At 49.0% G+C, this 14,307-nt stretch overlaps 4 protein-coding genes across 4 annotated transcripts; 2 read left to right on the forward strand and 2 right to left on the reverse strand.

Moving 5' to 3' along the window:
* Positions 1-631: 631 nt before the first annotated feature.
* Positions 632-4,043, reverse strand: F5891DRAFT_1106068 (uncharacterized protein). The gene is made up of 2 exons (XM_041363648.1): positions 3,577-4,043; positions 632-3,521 (listed from the first exon to the last, which is right to left on the reverse strand). The coding sequence occupies exons 1-2, from the start codon at positions 4,021-4,023 to the stop codon at positions 1,023-1,025; spliced, it is 2,946 nt and encodes a 981-aa protein (XP_041228703.1). The 5' UTR covers positions 4,024-4,043; the 3' UTR covers positions 632-1,022.
* Positions 4,044-4,051: 8 nt separating this feature from the next.
* On the reverse strand, positions 4,052-6,763 carry F5891DRAFT_117386 (uncharacterized protein). The gene is made up of 12 exons (XM_041365637.1): positions 6,231-6,763; positions 6,124-6,177; positions 5,704-6,074; positions 5,631-5,655; positions 5,437-5,525; positions 5,301-5,387; positions 5,209-5,253; positions 5,131-5,151; positions 4,834-5,081; positions 4,590-4,775; positions 4,443-4,534; positions 4,052-4,391 (listed from the first exon to the last, which is right to left on the reverse strand). Exons 1-12 carry the CDS (start codon positions 6,398-6,400, stop codon positions 4,100-4,102), a joined length of 1,680 nt encoding a protein of 559 aa, XP_041228704.1. The 5' UTR covers positions 6,401-6,763; the 3' UTR covers positions 4,052-4,099.
* Positions 6,764-7,386: 623 nt separating this feature from the next.
* F5891DRAFT_117391 (Alpha/Beta hydrolase protein) lies at positions 7,387-8,953 on the forward strand. Its single transcript, XM_041365639.1, has 5 exons — positions 7,387-7,491; positions 7,553-7,999; positions 8,051-8,448; positions 8,502-8,763; positions 8,817-8,953. Exons 2-4 carry the CDS (start codon positions 7,873-7,875, stop codon positions 8,730-8,732), a joined length of 756 nt encoding a protein of 251 aa, XP_041228705.1. The 5' UTR covers positions 7,387-7,491; positions 7,553-7,872; the 3' UTR covers positions 8,733-8,763; positions 8,817-8,953.
* A 2,154-nt stretch (positions 8,954-11,107) lies between these two features.
* F5891DRAFT_1020650 (uncharacterized protein) lies at positions 11,108-14,031 on the forward strand. The gene is made up of 10 exons (XM_041361135.1): positions 11,108-11,413; positions 11,496-11,557; positions 11,610-11,699; positions 11,811-11,949; positions 12,088-12,177; positions 12,257-12,813; positions 12,923-13,031; positions 13,139-13,195; positions 13,249-13,353; positions 13,408-14,031. The coding sequence occupies exons 1-10, from the start codon at positions 11,293-11,295 to the stop codon at positions 13,797-13,799; spliced, it is 1,722 nt and encodes a 573-aa protein (XP_041228706.1). The 5' UTR covers positions 11,108-11,292; the 3' UTR covers positions 13,800-14,031.
* The last annotated feature ends 276 nt before the right edge of the window (positions 14,032-14,307 follow it).

Raw genomic sequence — 14,307 nt, forward strand, 5'->3', positions numbered from 1 at the left:
CACGACGTGCTCCACGTCATGCACCCAGGCACTCACCTCGCAGAGGTCCCACCACAGCTGCCCAGGTCATTGCAGAAGTCAAGACCAACGCTGCTGCAATCCTGGCGCCTCCTCCCGCCACCATCGTCACCACCCCAGACCCAGGTCCGGACGTCGAAGAGATTATTGCCGCTGCCGAGCAACTCGACCTAGAGCAATCTAGTAATCTCCAGGATATCACGCCTGATGACGTCTTTGGTAGATACATCTCCCTTAGCCTGCTGGTCGTCAACACGCTGATCCTCCTCGTCCTATTAGCGGCCTTCGCGTCCATCTCCGAAGGTGCTAGCCCCGCGTAGATTGGCGACTCCAAAAGTAAAGGTCCCCTCGCCGAGTTGACCTGGAGGGCGTATGTTACACTCGTAAACAAGTCGACATCGAATATTGGTTGCTACCTCTAATATTCTCGTCGTCACATTTTCTCCTTACTCATCTTTATTTTCCTTCTATCCAGTTCCATAGTTTTCTATACCCTACAGTACTTAAACTCGCGTAGAACTACTGTTAGGGTAGTTGATCCTTTCCCCGAAGCAACAAGCTTAGTTCTAACAGTTCTCTCTGCTGGACTCTAAGTTGCTTTATAAGTCAACTTCTCGTGTGAACGTCTTTCTAGACATCACAGATGGCTAGCCATGGAACGTATGAGAAAACCATCAATACTGTTCTGCCCTGCTAGGCGGACGCTCAAAGGTGATACCGGCCGTGCTTCAGACTAGTGTAAACAACAAACAAAGCCATCGTGATCAACGCAGTGACAGCACATGTATCCAGGGCAGTACTCTTAGCAGCCAACGTTTGTTGCAACCCGTTCAACAGATGCGTGCGGATCTCCCCTGAGCACCGAATCCTTGCCACCTTTGCAACCGGTACGTTCTGATCTCCCCCAAGCATCGAGTTCTCATGGCAGTAAAAAGCCGTACACTTTAATCACATCAATCAGAGTGATTGATCCAAGGAACTCAATTCGATACAATACATCGACCTTAACTCCTCACCCTGCCGAAAACCCTCCCAATCTCCTCCCCAACCCTCCCAACGCCAACACCAACACCAACCAAAACACCCACATCAACAACCCAAAGCCCAAAACCAGCACCCAAATACCTAGGCGCAAATATCTTCCACACCATCAAATGCCTCCTCAATACCGCTGCGCACGCAGCTGCCCCAAACGCCAGCACCGAGAAATACAACGATATCGCCAGTGCAGCTCTTAGTGCGTTTGGGCGGGGGCGAGACGGTGAGAGGGGTAGGGGAGGAAGGTTCCACAGTACGATCAGCGGCACCGCCAGCGCTCCGAGGAAAAGGGATCCAAAAGTATTGATAGCAATGGAAACGTGTGAAAAGGGGAAGGAAAGCGTCTTTCCGAGGATAAATGCGCTTTTCCACTGGATAGATGAAAACGTCGATTGGTGGCCTGTACTGTGATACATGTGCGTCGCTAGGAGCGCTAGGGGTACGATTTCTGAGAATAAGAGGTCGTGGTTCGGATTAGTATCGGCGAGTTGGAGAGACGCATTGGGGGATGTGAACGCGTTATTTAGGCTGTGGACGTCCCGGACGCTGTCGATGATCTCTAGATACGAGAGAAGAGCGATGGATGAGAGTCCAAGGGCGATCTGTCCGGAAAGTTGAGTCATCAACCACACGACACTAAAGAAGATGAGCCAGAACATGAGATAAGGGGAGCCGAATGCGTTGGCAAAGCCTAAGACAGTAACTTCGGTCTTTTCCTGTGTAGATGCCTCACTCGTTTGGCTTTTTGAGATCGTAAGGCAAGCGGGCGACGTCCACCACACTGACAAACCCCCAATCAACACAGTAGCAGCAGTAGTCCTCGCCACCACGGTCCTCGTCACCCTCAGAGTATCACCCATATCACCCAGGGCCTGTGCAGAGTCTACCCATTCGAGCATCCAGAACACCGTGCCAGCAATCAAAGACGGTGCGAACAACAGCGGGATGAACGTTGCAGCGAGACCAGAGTCTGATTTCGAGATTTTGAGTATGCGCCGGACGACGAGGGGAACCGCGATAGCAACAGGGAAGGCGAGGAGGAGTGCTGTGAGTGGTGGGGCTGATGATGACTCGGAGGCGTAAAAGGTAACGGTACAGTATGGGTGTTGTTCCTCCCTGCAGACGGTGCTCATAGCCATGAGGCGCACACATATAGCGAAAAGAGCGGAAAAGCCTAGTATGCGGGAGCGAAGTCGGGAAGTGGGAGCTGTGAAGCCTGTGATGACAGAAGGCACGATGGACGAGATAAGGAAGAAGAGTACGATGTGGTCTTCCCATACTGTAAACGAGTTTGATGCGAAACATAAGGTGTGCAGAATGAGGAAGATAGGGAGTGATTTGATGGCTTTCAAGGTGATCACGGGGCGGGTGGAAGCTATCATGACGAATGATGATGCGATGGCGGCAGCGAAGAGGACGGTCTGGTGCATGGCAACACCGTCCAAATACTCGTGCAAGACAATGTGTGCCAGGTATCCTAGGGCAGATCCTATAGCAGAGGCGCTGAACGACCACCAGACTTTGTCGTCCACCCACTTTTCCCACTCGACGTCCGCAACATCTCGGAGTTTGGAGTACAACGCCCAGCCGGCGACGATGCTCAAACCAATGACGGCCAATCCAGCGCCCATGAGGAAAACGTTGAACTGAGCCCAGAGGACACGACACGCGGATAACGCCAAACGAGTAAAGTTATCAAGCGCAATGAGACGGTCATTCCCGTCCATCGCATGTACGCCATCCCAGGTGAGGGAAAAATCATACCAGGCAGCATCAAGCTCCTTACCAAATGAACTAGATCGATAAGCATCAAGATAGCGCCTGATCTGAGCTGCGTTGAGTTCCATGGCTTTCTGCAAAGATGAACCATCGGAATCACGATTAAAAAGTTCTGGGATGACGGTTCCGAGGTTATTGAATGGGATGGGAAGACCGAGGAGTAAGGAGATAGTTGGCACCAAATCTATCTGCTGGACATGGCGATGGGGGACCGGAGTGTCTGGGAATGTGATCACCGGTAGAATGGCCTCTGGAATTGTGTGTTCGGGGAGGGAAAGAGGGACCTTGCTATAGATCCAGAGAGCTGACATTGTCTCTAGGATGTTGTCACCGCCGTGATTACCCATCTTGTCCATTCCATGATCCCCAAGCATTATGAGGAGGGTGTCGTCGTCCATGGCTGCAACGACATCGCGTAAAAGAGTGTTCATCTGCTCAAGTTTTTCTCTGAGCACGGGATGATCTGGACCGACTCTGTGACCTGCATGGTCGACCCCTAAACCGTGACCAATGGCAAAATGCCATGAGTTTTTATGATGCCGCATCAAGGGTAAAAGATTGTCGATGACGCCCTGGTCTACGGTGTGAAGATCTTCGACGTTGAAGGAGTCAAAGGCAAAGGTCATGTTTGGCTGAAAAGCATCTGGGAAAAGGGCGAGCCAAGTGTCATCGCCGGCAAAAGCGATCTTTCCTTTGGATTGTATCAGGGAAACGGAGGGAAAAAAAGAAGTGAGCACATACCTTTCTGCCCGCAGCATTTAGCTGATGGATGATAGAATCCTCATGGATGGAAGAGCCTTCAAAATTTTCTCCTGCGTCTACAAAGGTGGGTAGGGACCCTGTGGTGATGCCTTTGAGTCGCTGAAGAGTCGTGGTCGGCGGGTCAGAGTGCGCGTTAAATATGAATGATCTGTCGGGATGAGCGGCGGTCAATTCGCGTGGTAGAGTTAGAATGTTGTGATGGAAAGGTGAAACAGGCTCTGGCGGGTGTTCCGCGATGAAATCAAAGCGTAGGGCGTCTATAACGAGCAGGACAGCTCTTTTGTGGGTAGCGAGTGAAGTGCAGGCGTCTACACTTCTGTCGGGGAGTGCGAGTCGATTGAGGAGGAATCCCTTTGTGAATAGATAAATCCCAGCTAGGTGAACACATAGTACCCAAAACAAGATTCTAAATTCCCGAGATATCATTGCATTCAGAATATACAAGTTCGTCGAGTACAGTAACATTGATGCCCGACAGCGGGGTTTTTATAATTTCCCACCTTCAAAGACCCAACTCCGGACCCAATTGATTCTTTTCGCTTACCGAGGCGCATGAGCGCAACACTGCCGGAATCCGCCTGGGTAGATCCTTGGCCCACTTTCCTGCCGCGAGCACACTTTCAGACAAGTACCCACAGCCCGCCCTGAGATTTGGGTCTCCCAACTTGTGACAACTTGAAGACCACCCGACAAGCACCAGCACAATGAGCGCCGTCACACCTACAGGGACCGAGGGTACCACAGTCGAGTTACGAAAACATTCAGCTAAAAATGCAATCACGAAAAATATCATCCTATCAGCTGTAGTGAATAACTTGAAACTGATAGGGGAGAGTCAAACGCACCCCCACATGAGTAAAGCATACGGTAGGCTGTATATGATTGCAAGCGTCTCGAGGCCGTGCTTGGGGTGCACCATGCTCTGCAGGTGTGCTTGCTAAGCAAATACATTCATTGGAGATTGCCACTACGCGAGTTGTAACAAGACGTACCACATTATCGACCATGTCTGGACCTTGAGTGTAGCTTTGTCTCGCGATATTCACACCAAGCAGCATGCACCCAAAACTTGAGATCACAGAAACGTAGCTCGTGATCTGCGATAAAGAATATCCTCCACCATTATCTACGCTCTGAATCGCCAAAAAGCCAACATTGACACTCAAGAGCACGGTCGCCTGACCATCAATGTGTCAGCATGATCCGCATATCACAAACTTAACGGGAATGAGTTACGAGCAGATTGAAGTCCTGCATCTCGGCGTTCAGCTTTTGAACGAAGGTGCGCCAGTCGAGCTGATGAACTATGGAGTCGACGTAGAGTTTGTGAAGAGAGTGGACGTGCTCATAAGGAGCATTGAAGAGCAAGGGTGCAAGACATTTCATCATAACGGACCGCTTTTCGTAGGAGTTGCCATGTACAGTCTGGTCTCGAGAGAGCCGTGCGCCTCGCTGCCCATAGTAGTTGAGGTATTGACAATGTCCTGGTGCAGGGAATTGGAGAATATCTTGAACCAGAATTAGGTCACGTACTAAAATGGTTCATTGTCCTTGCTAATAGTTACGATGTCATGAATGTCGATTTACTGCGCGCGAAACACGACTGCTTACCGACGAGACATTTGTCATGTGCCGACTGAATCCAATCGTCCTCCACTTGACATGCGATGAGCTTTACGATTTCGGGAGTTGGCGTGACTTACCATCTACATCTTTGATGAGGTCCAGAGTGTTCCTGAGGACATCCATGCTGAAAGCACAGACTGCCGATACTTCCGAAGTCATGCAATCTGGAACAAATTGAGTTCTCTTATGATGTCCCGATGGTAAAGAGCTCACCGCTTATCGCAAAACGAATGATCTGCTGCAATTGTCGAAGGACCTCGGAGTGGAGAGCACTTGCGTGCGGAAACAGGTCGATATGTTTCCTACTTGCGTGAGCAGCCACCATGCCTCAACTGATGCAGTCAGTATAATGCATTCTGGCAATGAAGCATACATTGAATGTACTCACAAACTGCTGTAGAGCGTACCAGTACTGAGCCTCCAACTCAATCTCTGCAAGTGTTCATCAGACACAGTCAAGCGCGGGTCCACAAAACTGACTCTTATGAGCAAGTTCAGTGACTCCACTGCATTCTCGCAGGATGTCGACGGCATCGAAGTCCAGCAACCAGAACAGGCACCTGTTCTTATGATGCACGAAATAATATTCTCCTATAATGGTTTCTCCGACATCCTTAGGTTCCAATACGAGGTCTACATTCGCCGGGAAAGAAGAATAGTGACAAGCATGACTATAAGCGAGTTTTGCAAGGTCCTCGATTGTCTCAGCAACTCCGTCGCGAACGAGATCCGCCTGCGTTATAACGTGAATTTTTCTTGAACATCCGTCAAAAGTCACCACGTTCTCATAACAGTAATAGAGACGGCCTTCAGGATGAATGTAGGCTTGCCATCCAGGAGGAGCTGATATCCTAGAATGTATGCATGAGATACGAAAGTGGCAAAGTGAAAATGTGTTACTCGATAGGATCTATCATCATGTGTGGGATGTTGAAGTTCCCAATGTCTCTCTGACTGTGTGTCAGTGGTCAGTCGGACATGGTCGATGATCTCCAGCGCCGACCTACATGATGTTGCCTGGTTTATATCTCTGTGCTTGTACTCTTTCGGCAGGCATGGGCCTGAGCTTCAGACGTCCATCGGAAGACCATATGACTTTCTGAACATCAGATCCATGGATCGGGATAGGTCGACTTGGTTGGTGGACTGTTGGAAGATGGAGGGATACTATTTGCATTGCAGTTTGTAAGAGGATCTCGGGAATTCGTTCTGTCCAAGGGAGGCAGCAGGTTTGGGGTATATATCTATAAAACTCAGCATCGGTTCGGGAGCCTCCATGCTGTATAATTCAAGCTTCGATCGAGTTCCATATCACGTTTATCTCAAGCTGGATGCAGGAACCCTGTCATTTTATTGGTGGCGGTCTCTATACATAGTCAGTCGCACTAGCCTTATGGCAGTACTTACTGTACGAATTGAACCTGCCACCGAAATCGGAAGTTCGGGCCACGTTGTGTCAACGTTTCAATGTTCAAGACGCGGCACTCCCTGCTCGACCCACATAGTTAGTCAGGTTCGTATGGTGTGTACAACCCCGAAGAAATGGACTCGGATGTCGACAACGAAACATACAAGCTACATACATTTCGATCAACCATTCTCTGGCAGTGTATTCCTGTGTACTCTGGTGGCACACACCTGGCCACAGTGACGATAACCTGCCGCCGGACTTCTTTCGGCGGCTTGGGCATGACCACATTAAATGTTACTCTCAAAAACCATGAGCACTATGTAAGCCCGAGTTGCCAATGTCAGGAGTGCTGTGCGAAATTCTGGACTAGATGATCCCAGTCTTTTGTTCGACGAGTTGTTGGTGAAGATTGCTGATACGGTCCGTGACTGTTTCAAGGTCTGAGAGCTTGTGCGTAACTGCATCCAATTTCCTGTCTTTGAGGAGGAATGGAGACTGCCACTAGCTCGGGAGTAGGAGGTTTCGAGGTCTAGTACCTCATCACCATGATCAATAGAGAAGCGAGTGAATTATTATATCCAGACGCCAGTACAAAACCGAGTATTTACTATACAGTGCACAAGTGACACCTGGGACCGGCGATTTGATCTTTGAGTGTTGGCCGTATGTTGACAGTTGTTCGTGACATTGAGATTATGACGGAGATTTGAAAATAGTGGCCGATTTGGTCACGCGTCACGTCAATGTTCACTGGCGCTCTTGAAGCTTGAAGGCTGCCATCCGATCTCCTAGTCAATTCTCGTCTAAGCAATTAACAAATATTACGATTGCCCGGTTCAATGTACCCTGCACGATGAGTAAGTGTTAATCTGCCTTGATTGATAAGTTGAGCGAGAAGACATCGATATGGTTTTGCAGCATGACGAACACGTCCAAATGGCAGGGCTACTACCTCCAAAGGACAACTCTTCCAGCCAGTAATGGTGTCTTCGCAGAAGGGTAGGCATATCAATTACCATTCAGTTCCTCAGAGTCACAAGACCGTGACTTGTCAGGGACTCAGGGTATGCCTTGGCCCCCTGCAGGATGATCACTCTTTTTATACACTTTTCCTGCTCTCGTTTTAGTCACATCGTCAGTATTTAAGCGAAAACTAAGTTCCGACCTCTTCAAGCACACGTCCCACCAGCTGTACCGCTCGAAAAGATATCTGAAACATTCAAGTCATCCGAGTATATATGTCCACGTCCATTTCGGCATCTCAGTGGGGTTCCCCTACCGCTTCTAGGCGGGCTCTCCTCATTCATGGGTTGACTATGTCCTCACAATCATGGGAGGGCGTTGCTCAGCTATTAGCAACAGAAGGTCAGGTCTTGCAATGTTAGGTGATGATACTCTGTCTTAACGGCTAGCCAGGGTTCTTTGTTGTCGCGCCGAATCTCCTTGGGCACGCATGGAGACGAGGCACCGACTATCGTGTGTCCACCCTTGCTGAGGACCTCCGACCGTATTTTGTCATGGACACGTCCTACGATGTGATCATAGGTCACTCTCTTGGGGGCGCGGTGACCTTATCGCTCTTGCCATTCCTGTCCAACACAAAAGAAACAACTGTTATACTCCTCGATCCTGCCCTCGAGCTCACAAAGGAGATCGTCGACAAGTATGAAAACTGGTTTCTGAAGGAGATTGCCAATCTCAGAACCGCTGACGACCACATGGCTGAGAACCCTGCTTGGTCTCGAGGTGACAGCACATTAAGAGCGCTGGGAATCTCCATGTGTGATCATACTGTTGTCAAGAGGATATTTGAGGTAATAGTTCTAGCATCGAAATGGGAAACATTGCTGACTTCTGCTGTGAACAGCATAACAGGCCATGGTCTTTTAGTGGCCTGCTCAAAAACATTTCACCCCAAGTGAATATCACTGTGCTGGCATCAGATCCGGCGCTCGGTGCTATTTGTCATTTGGAGCACGTCCCGTGTGACGTGGCGAGATTGCACGCCAAAGTTCTTATCGGAATTGGTCACTGGATTCAATACGAGAGTTTGAATATCATCATGAGTGAAATTCCGCTACGAAGAGCAAAACTATGAGCCGAGTACTTGCAAAGATATTTTTTGTGGTGTAGTCTTCGTCTACGTTCAGTTAATACGGTCGCTATTGATATTCTTCTTCAGATTCTGTTGCTTGTGTAATGTAGTTTCGCAGCGATTTCAAAACGCAAGTTAGGTTCTCTCCGCCCTAAATAGACTAGGACTTTACGGATGGGCAGGACCTGCCATATGTGCAAAGTCACCGTTTCAATGGTATGTCCTGATCCACTACTCTCGCATTTAGACAGACGCGTCAACCTCGGCCGGTTTTTTCTCACTGCTGTTTACCGTGGACTCTGTCAGCTTTTAAGTGCAGAGCGACCGCCAATCCTCTTCGATATTCTCTGCTGACAAGTCCTAAAGACATCCAAGTCATCTCAGTGTGCACATGACCATTTCAGCGTCTCAGTGGGGTTCTCCTACCGCTTCTAGGCGGGCTCTTCTCATTCATGGCATGACCATGTCCTCGCAATCATGGGAGGGCATCGCTCAGCTATTGGTAGCAGATGGTCAGTTGTTTCCTATATAATAAAGTGAGCCATTTTTAACAGGTTGATCAGGGTTTTTCGTCGTTGCTCCGAATCTCCTCGGGCATGCATGGAGACAGGGCACCGACTATCGTATTTCCAACATTGCAGAGGACCTCCGATCGTATTTCGCCATGGGCACATCTTACGACGTAATCATCGGTCATTCTCTTGGAGGCCCAGTGGCCTTGTCGCTCTTGCCATTCTTGCCCAAGACGCAAGAGACCACTGTCATACTCCTTGATCCTGCCCTGGAGGTTACAGAGGAGAAAATAAAATCAACATGCAATTCGTTCTAAACGAGATGTCAAGGATCAGAACCCCCGAAGAGCATATGGCTGAAAATCCTACTTGGTCACGACGTGACTGCATATTAAGAGTGCTGGGGATGGCCATGTACGATCGCGCTGCTATCGAGATACTTCGGGTAATATTTTAGTTTTTGAAATGGCAGGCATTACTGATAGTTTCTGACCTTTTCTCGGACAGCAAAACACGCCGTGGTCTTTCACTGGGTTACTCAAGAGCATTCCACCCAACGTTAAGATCACTGTACTGATATCAGATCCAAAATTTAACCCTTTTTTGGATTACGTCCCTCTTGAGGTGGAGAACGTGAATTCCAAAGTTCTTACAGGAATTGGGCACTGGATTCAATACGAGCTTCCGCATGCTATCATGGATGAAATCCCCTTACCGAGAGCCAAACTGTGAGCCATGTAAAGAAGGGATAGTGTCTTGCGAATTAATCTTCATCTGTAACCGCTAAATCTAAATGTATACTTACTTGCTCTTGATGTTGGCCTCAGATCGCTTAAGATAACGATAACTGACTGAAACCTAGTGTCGTCGCTCTTGCCGTTCTTGCCAAACCCGAATAAAACCATAACCCTCGATCCCATCCTGGAGGTCGATGTTAAATTTACATAAGACAAAATTGTTTTTTCGGAAAGAAGGTCAGAACTGCCAAAGAGCACAATGCACGTGGCTGATAATCCTGCGTACTCGTGACGTGAATGCCGCCGGGAGTCTCCATGTGCGATTGCCCCGTCGTCGAGATACGGGTAATATTTCAGGTGTTGAAATGACACCTTGCTAATAAAGTCTGCCCTTGTTTCGAACAGCAAAGCGACAGACTTTCAGTGGGCTGCTCAAGAGCATCCCCACCAACATAAAGATCACCCTAAAGGAGCTTGGCGATAACTGTTATTCGGATCTATCCTCTGCAACATGAAGATATTCTTACCGGCATTGGTCCCTGGATCGATACGAGTGTCCGGGTGTTGTGATTCCTCCACCACGAGGAAACCTGTGGGCCCTCCCCAAGAGTCTAGTGTTCTGCAATATGACTTATATTTGCACACTCGTTATATGAGAGAATGGTTTACTGTTAACGAGCACGACGCAATCATATTCAGTACAGTATATCATTGCGTAATTCGGGAAGCTGTGGGAACTCACCCGCTCATGCCATCTTAGGGAGTCTTGTCTCATGTTAGATCGCTCATTAGTCCACGAGTCCGCTGACGTCACTCCTAGCAGGACTTGATTCGCGTTCCTTAGACCTGTAATGGAACGTTCAGTGCATAGCCTCTAAGGGGGTGTTTGAAACCTACCTGAGTGTTCCGACATGAGACCACCCATTGAATTGTGACGTATCCACCCATCGCCTTCCAACATCCTGATAATGACGTTTCCGCTATCGAATTCGTTGATAGAGATATGAGATTGGTATAGATAAGTTAGCTGGCCTGGAGAGTAGTAGTGTGAGACTCGACGGAGTTTTAAGTGTGGCGTTAGGCTTGGTGTGTTGGAAAGGGAAAGGCCGGGCGGCTGTAGTACGACGTAATAAGAGGAGCGGCATGCAGTCATCCAAATCATGCACTACATGAGCCGTCCCGGTTTCTTAAACAACTTCTCATCACTTTCCATCGTACCTAGCGCTTGACACCATCTAACTGTCACTGAAACATTCAACGCGTATTTTGAGACTCGTTCTCTCTTGGAACCAGTCGAAATAAGTAGTACATACTATGGCACAGCGGAGAGCATCTATTCCAAGACCAACCCGCGGACAAAGCCCAACAATTGCTGATGTCCCTACTGCAGAGGTAGAGAAGTGGGTCTCGCAGTGGGCACATGTATTGGCTAAGGGTGCGTCTAGGTCTATAACAACTCGTTCCATATCTGCTTCGAATTCAATTCCGGACCTTGATACTAACATACAATCGTGCAGATTTGATCGATGTGCGCGTAGTTGAAGTAGATGCAGACATGTCCGTCGAGGACGCATGCGATGTGAGTTCAATGTTGGACTTAGTAAGTGCACTAGCGCTGACTCTTTCTCTAGCTCCTTCTGCAAGAAGAAATCCCGTGTCTCGCTGTCCGCACACTTCCGGATTCGACTCGCACAGGTCCATCTTATCTTGGACTTTTTGACGTGCGTTATTCTTTTATTTCGCGCTCGTCCAACCTGACTCGTATACCCCTCCATTCTGTCCGGATTATCGCCATACTATGCTATGACACAACTTGGACGATGTGCATGTAGTTTTCAGATGTGAACGCATTCCTCACGCTCGCCGCGACACGGCACACCATCTCACTCGCAGAGCTTCGTGCTAACTCGCGCGCCGATCAGATTATGAGTGCTGCACGAGAAGGACGTGTACCTGTGCACCTTGTTAGCAGTATGTGTTGAACATTATTCTTCACGTCGATGGCGTGTTTTATGTCTTGTTTATCTTATCCTACGCCACGGATGTTGTGACTTCGTATCTCTTGCATCTTCCTCCTCTACGCTCATGTTGATGCACCTTCACTCGCAGATCTCTCAGAAAAGAATTACCTAGAGACTCTTCCGAACGATGCCAGCCTTATTTCGCTGCTTGGAGTGTTTGCGAAGGGGACGCATAGGGGTAAGCGTCCCCGTCCGCCTATTTGTTTCTTTTGCTAACACTTATCTCTGCGCGTTGCATTTTGTTCTGTACCATGTAGTGCTTGTCGAAGCCGCCCCACCCACCGCTCCTGCAGAGTCTGATACTGCTCCGGAGGCGACAAGAACACAGACTACCTACCTTGGTGCAGTCTCCGACCGTGCCGTGCTGGCGTACTTCGTCAATTTTGCCATGCAATCGGACACTGTTGTACACCCTCACTCTCCCATGCAGCACCCGCATTCTCCTCGGCTGCCAGCTTCAGTGCAATCTTCCATCCAAATTTCCCAGCCTTCTCAGTCTCCCAAGCCTGTATCAGCCTTAACAGCTTCCCGCCCCACTGCTCCGCTCCAACCCCAGCCCCAGCCCTCTTCCACTCTCACATTTGCAAGGCTCCTCTCGTGCCCCCTATACTTACTTGCTCTCCCGTCGCTTCAAATGTACACATCTGTAATAGCTGCTACCAGCTCATCTACAGTACTTGACGCGATGCGCCTGATGAGCGACGGTGGTGTGAGTAGCGTAGCTGTTGTCGATGATGGCGGAGGAGGATACGGAGCTGGATACGGGTCCTGGGGTGGGCTGACTGGAGCAGTGAGTGTTACTGATATCGGAAAGGTGTGTTTCCTTTGCTATCGCCGCAGTGCGGAGTTTGATCAAATTTCTCTCTCTTTTCACGAACGGCATCTGGCTTCAATCTATATGCATTATCACAATATACATACAGCTCGTCGTTCCTTCGGAGTCCAACCACATTCTCTCCGCGCCTTTACACCAGTTCGTCGCGCAGATCAAGGAGCCAGGCGGAAGCACGGATGGAGCAGACCGGTATCCTGGTTCGTGTCTCTCTTTGCTTGTATTTGTGATTCCACAACAACGCCTCATGTGCTTTGTGGATACTCGTTTCAGTATTAGAGTGGTTTAACTGATGCATGTCACACAGTATATGTCGTCCTCCCCACCAGCACACTCTCATATACAATTCAGAAACTGCTTGCGAGTGCGTCACTTTTCTCCGAGTCACAGCGTGGGATAGACTGATGACTTGATCAGCCAATTCGCACCGACTCTTCGTAATTGACCCGGATTTCGAGCCCAGCTCATCTCCAGGCTCACCCATGGGCGGCGGACTGTGCGGAATTGTTAGCGTTGTTGACAGTGCGTATTTTGTTCCTCGAATATCTCGATCATCTCTAATGCCTAATCATGTAGTTCTTTCTTTTTTCGCACGTATCGCCAACCTTCCAAATGTTGATCCTACGCAACGCATGCGGCACCGACGTGCCTCATCTTCATCTTCGTCTTCACACTCGTCTCGGGCAGTGTTTGTGCGGGACTTGTCACGGTCGCTCACACAAACACGAGATCTCTCGCAATCCAGCAGAGATTTCGCGCGCTCAAGATCGAGTAGCAAGACGAGCATACGTCTCAGCCAAAGCCCGCGAGTCATCCCAACTGTAGATGTTGGCAGTCCGCGCTCCATTCCAAGTTTGGGGCTAGGGGATGTCAGGGAGAGTCCGCGGATGATGCCGACGCTTGGTGCTGGTGACAGAAACTCGTGGATGGGTTTAGATTTTGGGGAGCTCGTGGGACAGTGGGAGTGATTGTGAGGTCTTCTATTTTGCTTTTGCTTTTCGTGCGTTATTCGATGATTTCCGGCAATAACTTAGGGTTCGCTTGCCATGCTTTTTGTACACAAAGATAATTGTCGACAGGGATGTATGTAGGTTTTTAGAGTGATTTCAAGCACCAGTATTGACTGCTGGACTGCACTACAAGGCTTGTAAATACTACTGAAGCTAATCAACGATCAACTCAACGGGCACATGGTCTTGACGTAAGGTTCTGGTTAGTTCAGAGACTTCACGCGAGGATGCTTACGGCTCAGTACCCACTAGATCCGACCGCTTGCGCATTTCGTGTGGACGTTCAGATTTGGAGTCTAAAAATTGTCACATAGCATGCTCGAGGAAACATGCTGCATCATACAGCAAGTTCAGAACAGCGGCATTTGATATCAATGCCGCGACTTCCACTAGATCTAGGTTAGATAGAACCACACACCGCCAACGTGTTTTCGTCCACAATATTTCCTGTGAGTCTGGTGAATGT

The sequence above is a fragment of the Suillus fuscotomentosus genome (genome assembly GCF_016647785.1).
Source record: "Suillus fuscotomentosus strain FC203 chromosome Unknown F5891scaffold_14, whole genome shotgun sequence".
Classification (NCBI taxonomy): Eukaryota; Fungi; Basidiomycota; class Agaricomycetes; order Boletales; family Suillaceae; genus Suillus; species Suillus fuscotomentosus.